Consider the following 17,559-nt stretch of genomic DNA (forward strand, 5'->3'; position numbering starts at 1 on the left):
GGGGGGAAGGTAAGCTTCTCAATAATGATTTCAATGTTAGCAAATACCTCTTTCTTCCAAAATGACTTCCGCTTTCTCCTCTAATTCATATAAGACCTGCCAAAGAACATATTAGCCACACTAAGCCTTAAGTAGTACAAATTGAAAATGGCATTATTCAACAACAAATTCAAATAAAAAAAAATGTGTGAAGAGTAAAGAGCATACTCTTAATGAGAGTTACTAGTCAATTGGTTCTAGATCATCCCCACACAAAATCAAGGTGTCATCTACAAACAATACATGGTAAATTGTCGGCTCACCTACCCTTCACCCACTGTTAACAGTTGAATATAATGTCCTTCAACTGCCTTTGAAAGCATTCTACTCAACGCCTCCATCATAATTACAAATAATGGTGACAACAGGAGTTCACCTTGACATAACCCCCATGAACTATGAAAGAAACCACTAGGACACTCGTTCACTAGAATGGAAATCAAACTATAGAGATACAAAAATAAATCCATCTCCTTCACCACTCTAGAGAATCACAACTCCGCAACATATGTGAGAGAAATTGTCACGTGATCATACGCCTTCTCTAGATCCAGTTTACACATGATGCCTGGTACTCTATCCACACATTCATTCACAATCAAAACTGAATCCAAGATCTACCTACCTTAAATAAAAAAATTTTGTGATTGAGACAAAATCCTCCATAATACTCCCCTCAACATGTTGGCCAAAAACTTGGCTAAAATTTTATACATGCTACCAATTAAGTTAATAGGCCTAAAATTTTTCTCATCACAGGCTCCTCAAAATAATGCTTGCAACGCTTCACACACATCCAGTTTTGTTACTAAAAAACACTTTAAGTAACTTAGTCTTCCTAACCCCTATATCTCCAAATCTTCTGTGTTCCACTGCTTTAAATCCAGCTTTATAGCTCGTAACTTCTGGGATAAAATAAAACTTGGTTGAAAATGATAGGCTTCCCACCGCTACTTTTCTGTATCCACAAAGCTACTCAACTTCAACCACATCTTTTAAAACTTAAGATGAGACTTGCCGCAGTTAATTCCATAGGAGAATGGTCCGAGAACATACGAGGCATCAAATGTTGGACTAAGCTGGGAAATCTATATATTTTTTTGATAAGTGTCTATATATGAATATGGTGTAATCAAGAACAGATCAAATGTGAACATGGAAGGAGTTTCTTGATTAATAGACAAAGTGAACCTTCCTCCCAATAATGGTAAATCCACCAACTGTTGTTCGGCGATGAAATTACAAAACTCCCCATAGCCAGAGTAAACCTCCTCTCCATCGCCCTCACTCGGGAATCTAGTGACATTAGAATCCCCACCAAAGCACCAAGGTAAATCCCACCATTGTTCACACCCACGACAGTTTTATGACAGCCCCCTGGTTGGGGTTATAAACCTCGGAAAAAACCCACTCAAAGTTTCCTTCCAGGCTTCCACGCATCTAAACCTGCAAGAAAGAGAGTACTCACCTTTGGCAACAGCCATTTTCTCTACAACTCTCCTATCCCACAGTACCGCTATGCCACTCGAAGCCCCGTCTGCTTCCAAAAAATCCCCATCCACAAACAGGCACCCCCAAAGACTCCTTACTACAGCTCTGTCAATGAGTTCCATTTTCATCTCTCGAAGACACACATCACATCTCCAAATTATAATAGAATTTTGAGCCCTCAATCTCTTATCTTTTTCATTCGGCCCGTTGCTTCTTCAGATTGTCTATCATTAGAATTTTTCCCAACAATTATGCCGATTTAAAAAATAAAAACCACTTTTGTAGAAACCTTGGCCTTCCAAACACTCTTCCAAGTATTACCATGTGGTATACCTCTCACCAGACCAAATATAAACTCCAAGTATTACCATGTTAATCGTGGAGTGATTTTATAAAAGAAAAATGAAAAGAATTTCTACATTATGCAATTCACAGGCAGTGAACATAATCAACAATAGACTAAATTCAACCTACATTGTTAAGGTGGGGTGAGGGTGGGTGGGGGGAAGGTAAGCTTCTCAATAATGATTTCAATGTTAGCAAATACCTCTTTCTTCCAAAATGACTTCCGCTTTCTCCTCTAATTCATATAAGACCTGCCAAAGAACATATTAGCCACACTAAGCCTTAAGTAGTACAAATTGAAAATGGCATTATTCAACAACAAATTCAAATAAAAAAAATGACGTCAACAGTTGACAATAAGGTAGTATATGACACTAGAAAAGCCAGGTTAAACCAACAATAAGAGCAATATTACAAAATTCAAGTAGGACCTAGAATAGGTACATTTGGTATACGAAATAGTTCCCTCTAATGGAATAACCATTTGATGCAGGAAATGCAAGAAGATTTTTATTTAGTATTATTTATGTTTGCAAGTCAATTGTATTTTTATGTTTTAGGTCCTAGTAGTTTATTAGGCTATTAATATTTTGATATTTGGAAGCAAGGTTATTTTTGTAATAAGGCAATTAAGGTTTCCAGCACCAATTAGAACTAAGGTTTAGCAATCCTCATAAGCAACATATTGTACTCCTATTGTACTCCTTGAGGAAACAGTTGATATTTTCATGAATGAAAAAAAAACGGCAATTTGGTCGCTTGTGGTATGGTGCTGACTCTAGTCTCACCCTAGGTGCTGACTCTTAGTGGTTTTCCCACTTGGTGCTGACTCCAAGCCAACCTTAGGTGCTGACTCCTAGGTCATATCCCTTTATTTTCCTGTTGTTTCATTTTGTTCTGGTTGTCTTGCATCACCATTCCTCCAGATTAGGTATTCTATTGTTAGGTTGCACTTGAATATACCACAAACTATTAAAACTAACAGTTCTCAAAAAGGAAAACTCTAATATATAACACTATAAGATAAAAAATTAAAAATTAAAAAAAAAATTAAAAAAAAAAGGAAAAAAATAACTCTAATCATGAATTATAACTATGATCCAAATTAACATTTAAAATCTAGGCAAATAATTAAGAATCATCCTAGCTTGTAGATTATGCTTAAATATATGCACAAGAGAATACCCGCTGCAAAATGGCCTCAGATTGCTTCCTTCCCAACTGCTCATGTCTCAGAGCATCAACAGCCTCTTGATATTTTGCATACATTTTGGCCAACTAAAAAAAAAAGCAAGCAAAATAAAAAATAAAAAATTTACTTTACAATTGAAACAAGTGAAAAGTAAAGTTAAAAACTCACACTCCAACCATCACGCAGAAGCGAAGCTGCCAAGGCTGTTCCTGAAACACCTGCAGGAATCTTGGGGACAATCATGCGATCATCCTCAACCATGTCATTCGTTTCAAATGAAGTCATCCATCTACAACAAAACAATACGCTCAATTACAAAAAGTGTATCAGCATAAATTAAATAAACATCAGCAGCTAAAGATTTAATCAAAGTGACTTTGTAAAACAAACCATCTTATGTAGCATTTATGCCTAAGGAAGAAAAAGGCCCACTAGTCCATTGTCTTTTATTTCTCAATGTCATGTTTTATTTATTATTATGTCTTTAGTATTTTAAAAGTTCATGTGACTTTTAATGAAATTAGATGCTTAAGATTTAGTGACCGTTTGGATTGGGCTGATTTTCCTGCACGACTGCGACAGGCCTTTTTTTTTTTTTTTTTTTTTTGGGTTGAGAAGCGTGTTCTGTGGCTGTCCAGTGGGTCCCGTGCACTGTTCACAAGACCCACAAACCTCTTTTTTAACAAAACTTTCATTAACAAATGAGTCCTACGGCACTATTCACACATTTAAAAATTATTTTGCTACAATGTTTTCAGTTTTCAGCAAAATAAGCGGTATCCAAACGGACCCTTAGTGTGTGTTGGCTTCAAATTAAAAAGCAGCTTATTTTACTATTCAGCTTATTTTTGGTACTATTCATGAGTCCCACTACACTTTTTGGTACTATTCATGGATCTCACTGTACTATTTGAGCTAACTTTTACTTTTATCTATAGTACTTTCAGCAAAAAAATTTCAGTTTCAGCAAAATAAGTAGATCCTAAATAGACCCTTAATTGTTATATATAAGATGAAGGGCTATAATTTTAGGATTACTATAGGCTATTATAAATAGCCTTTTTGAGTCATTGTAGGCAACCTTTTATTATCTACTTTATGAAATTTCATGTTATTAGAATATTTCACAAACTCTTTGAGCCTAGAAATTGATGTTTGATTGTTCCCACTTCAATCCTGTTATCTTTTTATTTTCTTCAATCTTGTTTGTTGCAAAATTTCTTCTTAAATCCTTCTTCAACACTAATCCTATGTTCTCCTCACCACATCAAGAAAACAATATGAACTAAATTATTCAAATATACTGCTCACCAAACCTCCAAAATGTAAAGATGAGGACAAAATTGTATCATTATTAACACTGTTCACCAAACTCAATTATGTTAAAGACAATGACAAGATCTAAATTCTATTATCCAGAAGATCCATACAAGCCAAAGGCATTTGCCTTTTAAAAACAGCTCCAAAGAGAGTTGTTTCTAAATAAGCTTTTTAATTAGGATGCTGCATTAACACACACCTCCCCCCCCCTCCCCCCCACCTTCCTCTTCTCCCATTTAATCAGGTCCAAACAAAAGTTGCATGTTTTTTGTACCAATATACTCAGAACAACATTGAAAATTACCAATACACCAAATTAAGCTAGCAAAGATCATGACCAGAAGAGATGAGGATTTACCACTGCGTATGGCAGCATATGGAATAATGCTAAAAGCACATTCACATATCCCACAACATTGAATTATTAAACAGCATCAACATGTAAAGAGTTAAGACATCCCATCTTTCAAGAAAAATAACAAGACAACTAGCAAAAATATTATTAAATAAATAGCATACGTTTCTGAACTGAAATTGCTGAGTGGAACAAGATTCAGTTCATTTGATTTTCTACTGCTTTCAATATCAGCTTCACACTTCTCAAGTTTTTCTTTCAGTTCTGCAGCCTCCTATAAGAAACAAAACCGAATATAACTATGAGTAGCAAAAACCATTTAAAATGACATAGGTGCATAAGAAACTAGGACTAGAATCCAAATATAAATAACATGATAGAGCATAGCAGCAGAACAAAATAGAAGCATTCTAAAATAAGTACCAGGGAGAGCAAATAATAGGAAAGCGAATAATAAGATATTTGATTAAATTTCAATGACTTCAAAGAGAGAACAAGTGTTCTTAAAAATTAATCAAACTTTCAAATCTAAAACCTTTTTCACCCAATTGAACCAATTGCTTCAAGATTAAAATAACAATATTATAAAAGAAGGCATTATAACATCATCCAAAATAGATGCTTCAGTAACATCTATCTTTTGGAAAATAATACACAAGCAAAAACAAAGTCTAAAAAAATTGATACACAATCACGATAATTATTTGAAAAATAAAGGGAGGGAGTTGGAATCGTGACAGTAATTTCCTGATCATTTAAAATATTATTGTTCTACATAGCTAATTCAAGGAGCATACCTTTTCAAATTGGTTTCTTGCACCCACTTCCTTTTCAAGCCTCTCTTTATAATCATTTTCAACTTGACTTAAATGTGTCTGATTAGGTTAGCAAAAAGAAAAAAAGACTCAAAATCAATACAAAAGGAAAAACATACCACAAGCCAGTTTTTAGAAAACAACAATCTGGCAAAGAACATTTCACCTCTAGAGCTTTGATAACGCCCTCAAGCTCTCCCGCCTTTCGGGACCATTCCTCAGAACTTTCTTTGTATAGTTCAACAAGCTTATTAACCTAGAAAGTTGTAAAAAAATTAAAAGAAAGAAAAGTTACTGGTAAAGAAAAGTCAAATGGCAGTCCTCATGCTTTGAGACATGGTATCATAAATTATGCCACCTGAAGATCAGCCATACAATAAGGTACATGCGCAACTAGCAAAAGTAAAAACATGTCTTGAAGACCACCAAAATAGTAGATCAATCACAGAGCCTGGAGACCTAAAGTATATGATAAGCAAACTGTTTTTCAAAAGAATAAGATTAAACAATTAAGATCAGAGAATACAGAAGTGCACTTTGTTCACAACTTTTGAGCACCTCACCTTACCTCGTCACTAATTCCAGGAGAATTAAATTTCTGTAGATGATCATCTCGTGAACATACACAATATTATTAAAATAAAAACAAACACTATTAAATCTTGTTTTTTCCATGGAAAACAGGTTAGTTCATGTGTGTGTGTATATATATATATATATATGTATACATGCACAAACAAATTGAGCATATTAGGCATGATCAATTATTAGAGCAATCATAAATAATAAATAAAAATGTCACTACTAGTGTCCACTATAGGCTCCCAGACCCCAAAGTGCAAAACAGTTTAAATATGAGTCAAAGGAACATGAACAGTAACCAGTGTCATAATATGATCAGAAGGAACAAAAGCATTGTTCACCAACTGCTAAACCTAACCGCATTCAGAATCTTCTTTTGTCATGCAGTTAACGATACTGTTCATCCATATCAAAACCCAAAAACCAGACAAATTTTCTTTAAAGCCAGATACATCGGTTAACTTTTAATTCTTATCAAAGAACGACAGGATTAAGTGAGGCTCTCCAAACAGACAGATAAAAATATTTATTTAAATGCTATAAACCTTTTTTTGGTAAGTATTTAATGCAATAAATCTTTAACAAATAAGAATGTTTATTCATTAATATTAGCAAATTCTTGCAAAGCCCAAAGAAATATGAATGTGAAAATCTAAATCAAAATTTTAAAAATAAATAAATAAATCCACTGATTGTTTTAATAAGCAGTCTTCAGATAGAACTCACTGTTGAGAGTTCAGCAGATAATCGCTCTTCATTGGCTGCAGCAGCAGCTTTAGATGAACATAATTCCTACAGAAGCGAACAAGAAATATCATTGAGGCATCTGCTACAAAATGAGTGACATTAAAAAACAATTTTGAAGGTCAAAAAGAACATATCACAACCTCCTGCAAGGATGTTAGCTTCATTTCTAGCTCCCTAACTCTTTCCTTGTGCCATTGTAACGAGCTAGAACATTCACTGAATTGCCTCTCAACCTAATAGCATTAACAGAAGATTCAAAACAGGCAAAGCAATTATATTATAATTCAAAAACAGAGAGAGATGCTTTACCCATAGTCAGAAAAAAATAAATTGTAAAGGCATTCTTACATCTGCAAGCTTAGCGGACATATCATCCTCAAGATTATTACTTTTTCTACGCAGCTCAATAACACTGTCAACTTTGGCTGTCAACTCATCATTAAGCCACGCGTTATGCCTCTCGACAAGTTCCTTCTCCTGCTCAAATCCAAACACAACTTCACTCAGAATGAAGCACAAAAGAAAGTAATAAAAGATAGAAGACATTTGTAGTGGTAGATACTCAGTGTCCAAACAGCAAATACTCAAAGACAAGCCAGTATGGACATGCCCAAATAAATAAATAAAGTGAAAACCATAAAGATTGCTGAAGAATCTCGTTTATCTGTCAGCCACCAAATAATTTCAGGTGATTTAATTGTATGTGACAAAGAATACTGAATATCCCTTTACCAAATTGCCAGATACACTATTCTTAGTAGTGTTATGTCCAACTAATGGGCACAATTCGCTAATATGTCAAGTAAAATGATGCAGGATCTTTAGAAATTCAGCACTAGATTAGGCATGGTTAGATTATAAACAAAGATGTTTGGTATAAAAGCAGTAGATTTGCCCAGAAGCTCAGATAAGAACCCTGATGGCTCACACACATGAGAGAGAGAGGCAGCAAAACAAGTAACAGAGCACCCTAATCACAGATTTTATGAGCACACATATCAATGTGGCTATTTTAACATTTCAGAAAATTTATAGCTAAAGACCCACAAAAGCCCACGCATCAAACTTGTCAAACTAGTCTAAAAACCTTAACAATGAACAGTACCACGCCACAAGTAGCGTGGTACTATTCATTGCCAAAGTAAAAAAATAACATATTTTATTCCTCTCTCTCTCTCTCTCTCTCTCTCTCTCTCTCTCTCTCTCATATCAACCCACGGAGCAAATCAGAGCATATGCGCTGGGTTACAGCTGACAGTGGCAGTCTAGAGATCGGAGAGCAGCAGTGTTGGGGCTTTCGACTTATATGGGTTATATGATGTGGGTTTTGCGGTTGTGATGGGGGTTTTTTATGTGGGTTTTGTCAGGTTTTTGATGGTGGTGCAGTGGTGGTGCTTGGGTTTGGGTTTGGGTTTGTTTGGCTTTCTTATTGAGTTTCTAATGTGGGTTTTGTGGCTGTGATGGGGTTTCTGATGTGGATTTTGTTGGCTTTGGGTTTGTTGGGTTCCTGATGGTGGTGCCATGGTGATGGTGGTGTGGTGGTTGGATTTGGATTTGGATTTGGATTTGCTCATTTTTCTTACAAAGCTTTTGCTGTGGGTTTTGTGATTGTGATGGGGTTTTTGACATGGGTTTTTTTGGGTTTTTGATGTTGGTGTCATGGTGGTGTTGTTGTGGTGCTTGTGGTATACTGGTATACACTGAGAGGAGAAAGGAGAGAGAGAGAAAATGAATATTTATATGAAGTAAGAAATAGTGTATTGACTCTGATGTATGTGTATGAAAAAAATAGATAGCTAAACAGAAAAAAGTAGAGCATTTTGGGTTAATTTATCTAAATATTTGAGGAGGCAAATGTGAGTGCTCTTAACAACTGTGCCATAGAGTTCTAGCTCTTTACAATTCTAATTAAAATTAGATTCACATCAATTGTGTCATAGGCTACTTGTAAAATCAAGGAATTAAATTTTGATCCTTATAGAACCCAAGCAACAGAATAGGAGAGCATCCCACATCAAATTCTGCCCCCAATTCTGATGATCAATTTTACATTTCTATCATAGCTAAGTATTTGAATAAAACATTCTAAATTTAGGGCGGTGCAAAACTTTCACAAGAGAAAGGGACATCCATTAAGGAAAAAAAAAAGTAACTAGAACCAGGAAAAGAAATTTCAAAGCCAGCCCAAAGAGAACATAGGCCCATACAGGACTATGGCATAACAAACTACAGTCAAACCTATTTCAGCTACAAATCAAATGCCTTAAATGTAGACCAGATTTTCATACACAAAAAAAGACAGAAAGAAATCAGTCTACCAATGAATAACTAAAGCATTGTAGATACCTCTTTGAGACGAGTACATGCAGCCTGAGTACGCGCCAACTCTGACTCAAGTTCACTGACACGGACCTCCCTTTGTGAGGCACTGTTGGACGAATTGACCTTCACAATCACCAACCCCAAGGAAAACAATATAAATTAGTGACACCACATTAGCTTTTAAAAAACCCAACCAACATAAATAGCAAAGGTAACACATGCGCTCACAATCTTATCAAGATAGCTCTTGATAGTGGCATTCTTCTCACTGATCTCCAAATCCTTCTGCGCCACCAACTCTATCAACTGCCTTTTTGACTTATGCAACTCCGATACCTCTGTTGCTAACGTCTCTATCTCTCCATCCTTTCCAATCTACAAAATTCCAAAAATATCCTAAGACAAATTTTATCTAAACACATATACAAATTTGTATGCAAACACAGATACCATATCACATCATACCGAATCTAAAATAAGAAAAATTAAGTCCTCCACTGTGCTTTTGCCATTCCTTTGATATTATATTTTTACTTATCCACAACAACAACAACAACAAAAAAAAACAAACAATCCTTAGGCACCCCAAATATATTCAATCACATGATTGTACCCAATTAACAAAGCTCCCACTATTTTTGAGATTTGGAAGAGATGATTGATGGGCAGCCTTACCCCTTTTGTTGCATTTGTCAATGCAACCATGTTTTTAAAGGAGAACCAATGATACAGCAACTAAAGAACTGTATTAAATTCTTGCCCCAAAAATTATATAGATTATATGCATTGAGATAAACAGCAAAAAATCTAAACAAACTAGCAGTGAAAGTACAAAAACCAATTTAATCATGCAGAGAATTAAAGGTAGAAACATCCAAAGCATTTTCCCACTCAAACAGAGTTTGAAAGAAAGAAAGCTTCAAAATCAATTTTCCATTCCCTTCAAAAGCACAAGCTTTCCTTTCCCTCCAAATACCCCACGTTAGGCAATGAGAGATCATACTCCAAATCACCTTAGTTCTATGCCAAAACAACTAGCCAGAAGCTCCACAACACCGCTCAGCATGACCCAATGAACCCCACATAATGATGCAAATTCAAACATATGGTTTCATCGAATTTAACTGTCACAGGCAACAGTACATAAGCTAGGAAGCACGGACACTTCATTTCATTCAGGGTGTCGTACAGTGTCACCCGCCATGTCATGTTATAATTTTCAAAAATTGCTCATGTCTTGCTATTACCTAAGTAATGCCCTTAAAATTACCTAAATAATTAGCAATGAGATAAACTCTATTACCAAAGTTCTAATAAGCTCAAAACAAGACACCAATTAAAACTCTATAAACTAACCAATGATTGAAATTCGATCATATTAGTGGAAAAAAACACCTTAGTTCTGTAATTATTAAAAGTACAAGCTTTTCTTTCCCTCCAAATACCCACATTAGGCAATGAGGGATCATACTCCAAATCACCTTAGTTCTGTGCCTAAACAACTAGCCAAAAGCTCCACAACACCGCACAGCATGACCCAATGAACCCCACATAATGATGCAAATTCAAACATATGGTTTCATCGAATTTAATTGTCACAGGCAACATTAAATAAGCTAGGAAGCATGGACACTTCATTTCATTCAAGGTGTCGTACTGTGTCACCCGCCATGTCATGTTATAATTTTTCAAAAATTGCTCATGTCTTGCTATTACCTAAGTAATGCCCTTAAAATTACCTAAATAATTAGCAATGAGATAAACTCTATTACCAAAGTTCTAACAAGTTCAAAACAACACACTAATTAAAACTTTATAAACTAACCAATAATTGAAATTCGATCGTATTAGTGGAAAAAAACACCTTAGTTCTGTAATTATTAAAAGTACAAGCTTTCCTTTCCCTCCAAATACCCCACATTACACAATGAGGGATCATACTCCAAATCACCTTAGTTCTGTGCCTAAACAACTAGCCAGAAGCTAAAAAACACCACACGGCATGACCCAATGAACCCCACATAACGAACACACCATATTTCAGGAAATTTTTTAACATAATGCAAATTCAAACACATGGTTTCATTGAATTAAATTGTCACAAGCAACAATACCTAAGCTAGTAAAAGCACGGACACTTCATTCAGGGTGTCATACCCGCGTCACCCGCCATGTCATTTTATAATTTTTCAAAAATTACTCGTGTCACCGTGTTCTAATAAGTTCAAAACCACACTCCAATTAAAACTCTAAAAACTGCGCCAATGATTGAAATTCGATCAAATTAGTGGAAAAAACAAAGAAACAATTTCTTGAATTCACATATGAAGAGGAAAGAAGTAGCGAGCGTTCGTACGGAGTGGATATTCTGCTGGTGCTTGTTGGATTGGAGAAGGGCGAGGTCGGCGAGGTGGCGATCGAGGGAGGACTGAAGCTGCGCGTTTTGGGAGTCGAGCTTGGCGAATTCGGAGGAGAGGGAGATGTACTTCTGCTCGAGGAGAGAGCAGGTCTGCTCGGCGGTGATGGAGCCGGCGTCGGCCTCGGCCCTAACCGTCTCCACCTGCTTGAACAGCTCTCGTATGTAGGCGTCCGCCTTCTCCGCCACCGAACCGGCGTCGTTCGCCTGAACGCACCGCCGGAACTCCTCCTCAGTCATAAACAGAGGCATATTTTTTGGTTTCAATACCTAAATCGGAACCAACAGCGATCGCAGTATTATCTTTACTACTGTGATCAGTGAGTGGAGCCTGAGTACCATATATATATAGAGAATAGCTAGGGAAAAAATTGAAAGGAAAGAGGGAAAGAAGGTGAAGGGAATTTGAAGCCTCCAGAGAGAGAGAGAAATTAGCCCTATATTATGAGTCAGTCTTTTCAACTTTTTTTGAATCGGGGTTTCTTTGGGCCTGGGCTTTAATCACTCCCAAACATGCTTTACCATAGAGCTAAGTTAGGCTAAAATATTATTTTGGATCTTGCACTTTATTAAAAGCTTATTTTTCATCTCTAAATTAAAAATAAATAAAAAGTTCATCCTTAAATTTTAAAAGTTCTTTTCAATTGTTTAGAGATAAAAAAAGAATTTTTTTTTTAATAATTTAGGTAAGGTTGTTAGTGAATTGGGTGACCCGACCAAACTGATCGGATTCACCGACCCAAAGCCAACAGGCAAGTCTAAATAGGATGGTCGGTCGAATCCAAGTCTTATGCTATTGAAAACCAAAACTTCGATTTGGGTAGCAAGTTAGGAATTTGAAACCCGTATAACTCAACCTGACCAAAGTGTACAAAATTTTTGAGAAATTTTTTTTATTATTATTCATCCCTTACCAGTTTTTAGGCAAAGTGATAAGGTTACAGTTTCTTCCCCACGCATCTTCCTCTCATTGATAGAAAATCCCCCCCACCCCATCTTCATAAATTATTTTCTTTTCCATCTCTCATTAGTCTCTAGGCAAGTTGTAAATAGTTGTAGTAGTTTTTGGTTTTAATTAATATTGAGTGCCATTAGGGTGTGATATGAGGACTAATCTATTGTTAGGGTAGTTATATTAAATGTTTTTATGATTTTGGATTTGTCATCTGGTGTAAAACTTGTGGCTCTTGTAGCAATTCATTTTGCTGGTTTTCTGTTGTTTACTTAAGTGTTTCTAGGATTTACTTATTGCCCGTAGATCTCTTTGTTTCTTATAGTAATAGCTGGGTTTGGGGGTTGCTTTAGTTATTACTTGAATGCGCTGTTAAAATGCGAATGATTCATAGGTGAATGTGTTCTTTTTTTCTCCTTTTTTTTCTTTTTTTAAGAGAAGTGAATGTGTTCTGCTAAATGACATAAAATTTACTTTATTTCATTTTCTTTATTTTTCCCTAAATTTATGATAGGAGGTAAGACAAGTCACAAATGTATATGGAATGGTTTATGTGGGGCCCGTGGGCCTGATAGCCTCAGCCCATCGTGTAAGTAGGCCCAAGGCCCACGCCGAAGAAGGATGACCATCCGAGGCTAAATTAGGGAAAGACTCTTTTTTGGATCCACACCGAGGACCTCTTCGTCATCGGCATACTAAGGATAATTTTGGGAAGGGACAAGCCCAGAGCAAGCTGTCACCTTCACACTTAATGCATTCACCTAACCCCTCTGGTCGCATTAATGGGGATATAACCCCTTAGCAGGGCGATATTGATCAGAGTGAACCACTTGAGTGCTGATAAGGCCTCTGATGGGACGGACGATCAGAAGAAAGGCGAATGGATGATCAACAGATGGAAGAACGAGATAGGACGATGAAGACTATATAAGAGAAGCGAGTAAAGTAAGAAAGGGGGGAGAAAAAGGAAGAAGAAAAAGGGCTCCTTGCCCATGGGCAGAGGAGCATCCCCCAGTTGTAAATAGTTCTAAGTATTTTCTAATAAAAGAAGAGAGTTCATGCTCCCGGAACGCCGGCCAACGCCTAAACCTTCGATCCACTCTCTAAAAATTTATTGTTTGGGCTTGTTGGGCTGAAAACCCATTCATACTCTAGGTCCAATCCAAATTGAGTCCCTACAATTGGCGCCGTCTGTGGGAAGGATTAGTGCGCTGGCCGGCGCACCAGGCGATTGTTCTAAGTGGTCGTTTTACAGTAGGTTGGCGACGTAAAAAAAAAATCGCAAGAAAATGGAAGATTTGACAGCGAAAAGAGAAATCTTCATGTTATTTCATAAATAGAAAAAGTACAAAATACAATCAGAGGCTCAAGCAGGCGTGCTTTACAAACAAATTTACAAGCTAATCCTACAATCAGAGGCCCAGGTGGACCCGTCCTAGAACTAGCTAGAGGGAAGTGTCAACCCGTTCCCTTATTGGCACCAAGAGAATGGGAGAACTTGACAATAAGAGGGCGGAAGGGGGCCGAGACTGGCTCGCTTCAAAGCCACCAACAACTCCTTTCTCGAAGCGGCGGAGCTTGAACAAAGCGAGGAGCAAATGCAGGGGCTCCGGGACGCCTTCCCCCGTGATGTTCCCTTGATTCTCTCCAATCCTCGCGAGCGTTGGCCGTTGGAGACGGCAACCCTCGAGCACCGCCCGTGACATGAATTCGCACGTCTCCTTCGTCGGGAGTGCGCTCCGAGTAGAGACATTAGGTACTTCAACGACATCCCTCCGGGCCACCTTGTATGGCGCCATCGGGGTTACACCTAGATTCTGCCGCACCGAAAGCCCAGTGGGGGCTGCGGCCATAACGGCTAGGCACGGATGTCCTCACACCCGCCCAAAGCCACCCCATATTTGCCAACTCCAATCACAATTCCGACGGGGTTATTAAAGGGGCTTGGGGAGCTGAAAGGGTGTGTTCTTTCTGTTTGTGTTGGGAGGTTCATGGAGTATGGAGAAACCATCCCCCCGGAAAGCCTTATATAGAGGATGAGGGTTGGTGAGAATTAATTCATACAGAATTCGAAAAGAGAGTTATCAGCAGGGCTAATAATGAAGCTACCAAATTCCAATGGGGGCCGTAAACTGTTGGACTCGTGTTAATTCACGAGGACATTAATGAAGGCGCGTCTCGCGCACCGAAGCGTCAAACGCGGAACACGAACGGCCAAAGGACACTTCATAAATGAAAAAGAAGGGGGGTCGAGCTGGAGGCGAGATCAACGCCACGTGTAAAGATCATAATCCGACCCAAGGAGGAATCGTCTTCAGTAAAGCGGTCTTAGAACAAACCCCTACTTACAGAAAAATAGAACTGGTAGACAGAACCAAGGCATTGCATGGTCCTCGGACTCAAGCCTATGGGAAAACTAATCACACCATTATACCTGGGTACTAGACAGAACCAAGGTATTGCATGGTCCTCGGACTCAAACCTATGGGGAAACTAGATACTTACAGAAAAATAGAAGTGGTAGACAGAACCAAGGCATTGCATGGTCCTCGGACCCAAGCCTATGGGAAAACTAATCACACCATTATACCTGGGTACTAGACAGAACCAAGGTATTGCATGGTCCCCGAACTCAAACCTATGGGAAAACTAGTTACTTACAGAAAAATAGAAGTGGTAGACAGAACCAAGGTATTGCATGGTCCTCGGACCCAAGCCTATGGGAAAACTAATCACACCATTATACCTGGGTACTAGACAGAACCAAGGTATTGCATGGTCTTCGGACTCAAACCTATGGGGTAACTAGTTACTTACAGAAAAATAGAAGTGATAGACAGAACCAAGGCATTGCATGGTCCTCGGACCCAAGCCTATGGGAAAACTAATCACACCATTATACCTGAGTACTAGACAGAACCAAGGTATTGCATGGTCCTCGGACTCAAACCTATGGGGAAACTAGATACTTACAGAAAAATAGAAGTGGTAGACAGAACCAAGGCATTGTATGGTCCTCGGACCCAAGCCTAGGGGAAAACTAATCACACCACTATATCTGCGTACTAGACAGAACCAAGGTATTGCATGGTCCAAGGACTCGAACCTGTGGAGAAAATAACTATCTATAGAAAAACCAGAGTGTTACCTAGAGTCAAGCTATAATACGGTCCTTAGATTTATATTTGAAGGATAACAGGTAATCTCATGAGACTAACTCCAGAATAGAATACAAGTATTGAACAGAATATTAGAGTAAAGCAAGTAAAAGAAAATATCCACAGTTCGAAGCAAAGTATTGATCATTCAGTTCAAACAGAGAATATACAGTCTCCTTACAATGCCACCGAGGCAAGAAACAAAATGAAGTAAAAAAGAAAATAAACAGAATTATCCTATGTCATACACCAGTCTCCCCAACTCAGTAGGCAAATTAATTCGATAAGCAGATCAAAAGGCTTTAGCCAAGACCTAAGGGCTTTGTCTCGGAGGGTCCGCAGGAGGCCTCGCCACGTCTTGTGGCATTTCCTGACCCTCGGTTCTAACTCCCCCCAACGTTCTCTGGGGTTCAACCTCCTCGGGGGGTTGGTCAGCCGAATATGTAGCCTCGGCGGTCTTATTGTGGCTCTCACTTGCTGGTAATGCGGACCTCTCCTCGGGAGCAGCAGGGGCAGTCTCGCGAATTGCAATAGGGTAATATACCCTGTCCTCCCTCCTAAGGTCAGATGAGGCATCAACCCCTGCTTGGTTAAGGGCTTCATGCCAGGTCTCAGAACAAAAATGCCTGCACACTGCAGGATCTTAAGCCCAAAGGGTGGCTTTAGTCTTAGCCACCCCATCTGCGAAAGCGTCCTTCTCCGCCTGTTCTACAGAGCGCTCAGCGTCTATTTTCGCAAATACCGCCTCATCTTTAGCTCTCACAGCCTCGTCCCTGGCATACTCGGCGATACCTTTCTCATGGATTGCCTCGGCCAACTTTTTCTTCAGGTCGGCAATGTCCTCCTTGGCAGCCTGTAAGTGGCCCTCAATGTCTTGCAAGTGATTGGTTTGATCCTCAGCTTGCTTCTTAGCCGCGGCTAAGTCGGAGGCAGCAGTGTCCCTAGCCTTTGTCATCTCCTCCAGATTCTCGGTCGCCTTTTTTAGGTCAGCCTCAGATCTCTTGAGGGTACTGGCAGCTTTCAAGAACTTGTCACACTCTTGCGCTAAGGCGCTGCTTTGGCCATCGACCTCCTCGTCTAACCTGAAAAGAGCCTGGATAGCTTGCCAATAAAAACAAGTAACTCCGTAAAGAGAAGGGAAGGTACTAAGCAATAAAGTTCAAATAAAGTAAATAGGTACCAAGGGACCCACCATGCCTAGATACTTCTTAAGGTTAAGGACAACCTCTGGCCCACTCATATTTCTTAGCTCGGCCATGTCAGTGGGAAGGAGAAGAGACTTCTCCAGGGCATCGGCTACGAGAGCCCCCTCAACTCCTTGAGATTCTCGTATCGATGCGTCATCCATCAGGGGTTGATCATGGAGCATGGCAGCAGGCAGCCAGGCTTGGGCCTCGGACTGCTGGATGATCTTCCTACATTTCCGTTGACCACCGAGCTTCAGTTGCTTCGGAGGCCTGCGAAATCCACCCTCCTCAGACGGGGAATGGGATTTGCTCCCATCCATTGGCTCATTACCCTTAGAAAGTCTCTTCCTTTTTGGGTCATAAGACTCGGTCTGAGGGTCTGATACTGTAGGGACAGAGGATGACCTGGTTTGCACAGTTAAAATCTGGGGCGGATGCGTTGAGGGTTTGGGCTGCGACTCTTCCGGTGCACCCTTCTTGGAGCCGCCTTCAAGCAGGTCAAGAAGATTGGTTTGGGGCTGTCTTTTTAAACCCATCTCAGCCTAAGTACCAACTCTTAGGGATCGGAGATCGGCTTCGGATAGATGAGGGTCTCCTAGATCATCAGAGGGATCTTCGGACTGATCAGCTAGGTTGAA

General features: G+C 38.9%; 1 protein-coding gene across 3 annotated transcripts in view; it reads right to left on the reverse strand.

Annotated features, from left to right (window-relative positions):
- Positions 1-12,082, reverse strand: part of LOC112013751 (nuclear-pore anchor) — a 45,255-nt gene extending 33,173 nt beyond the window's left edge. For 2 of the 3 annotated variants that reach the window (XM_065780386.1, XM_065780384.1), the window contains exons 1-12: positions 11,565-12,082; positions 9,437-9,583; positions 9,233-9,331; positions 7,235-7,363; positions 7,027-7,119; positions 6,866-6,931; positions 5,724-5,813; positions 5,540-5,617; positions 4,907-5,016; positions 3,236-3,356; positions 3,061-3,153; positions 48-96 (exon numbers count right to left, since the gene is read on the reverse strand). In XM_065780386.1, coding sequence (XP_065636458.1) covers positions 48-96; positions 3,061-3,153; positions 3,236-3,356; positions 4,907-5,016; positions 5,540-5,617; positions 5,724-5,813; positions 6,866-6,931; positions 7,027-7,119; positions 7,235-7,363; positions 9,233-9,331; positions 9,437-9,583; positions 11,565-11,876 — 1,387 coding nt within the window. In that variant the 5' untranslated portion in view covers positions 11,877-12,082. Of the gene's footprint in view, positions 1-47; positions 97-2,077; positions 2,127-3,060; positions 3,154-3,235; positions 3,357-4,906; positions 5,017-5,539; positions 5,618-5,723; positions 5,814-6,865; positions 6,932-7,026; positions 7,120-7,234; positions 7,364-9,232; positions 9,332-9,436; positions 9,584-11,564 lie in introns of all 3 variants that reach the window. The other variant, XM_065780385.1, reaches the window with a different exon arrangement.
- Between the last annotated feature and the right edge of the window lie 5,477 nt (positions 12,083-17,559).

The sequence above is a fragment of the Quercus suber genome, unplaced genomic scaffold (genome assembly GCF_002906115.3).
Source record: "Quercus suber isolate HL8 unplaced genomic scaffold, Cork oak 2.0 scaffold_234, whole genome shotgun sequence".
In the NCBI taxonomy this organism is placed as follows: Eukaryota; Viridiplantae; Streptophyta; class Magnoliopsida; order Fagales; family Fagaceae; genus Quercus; species Quercus suber.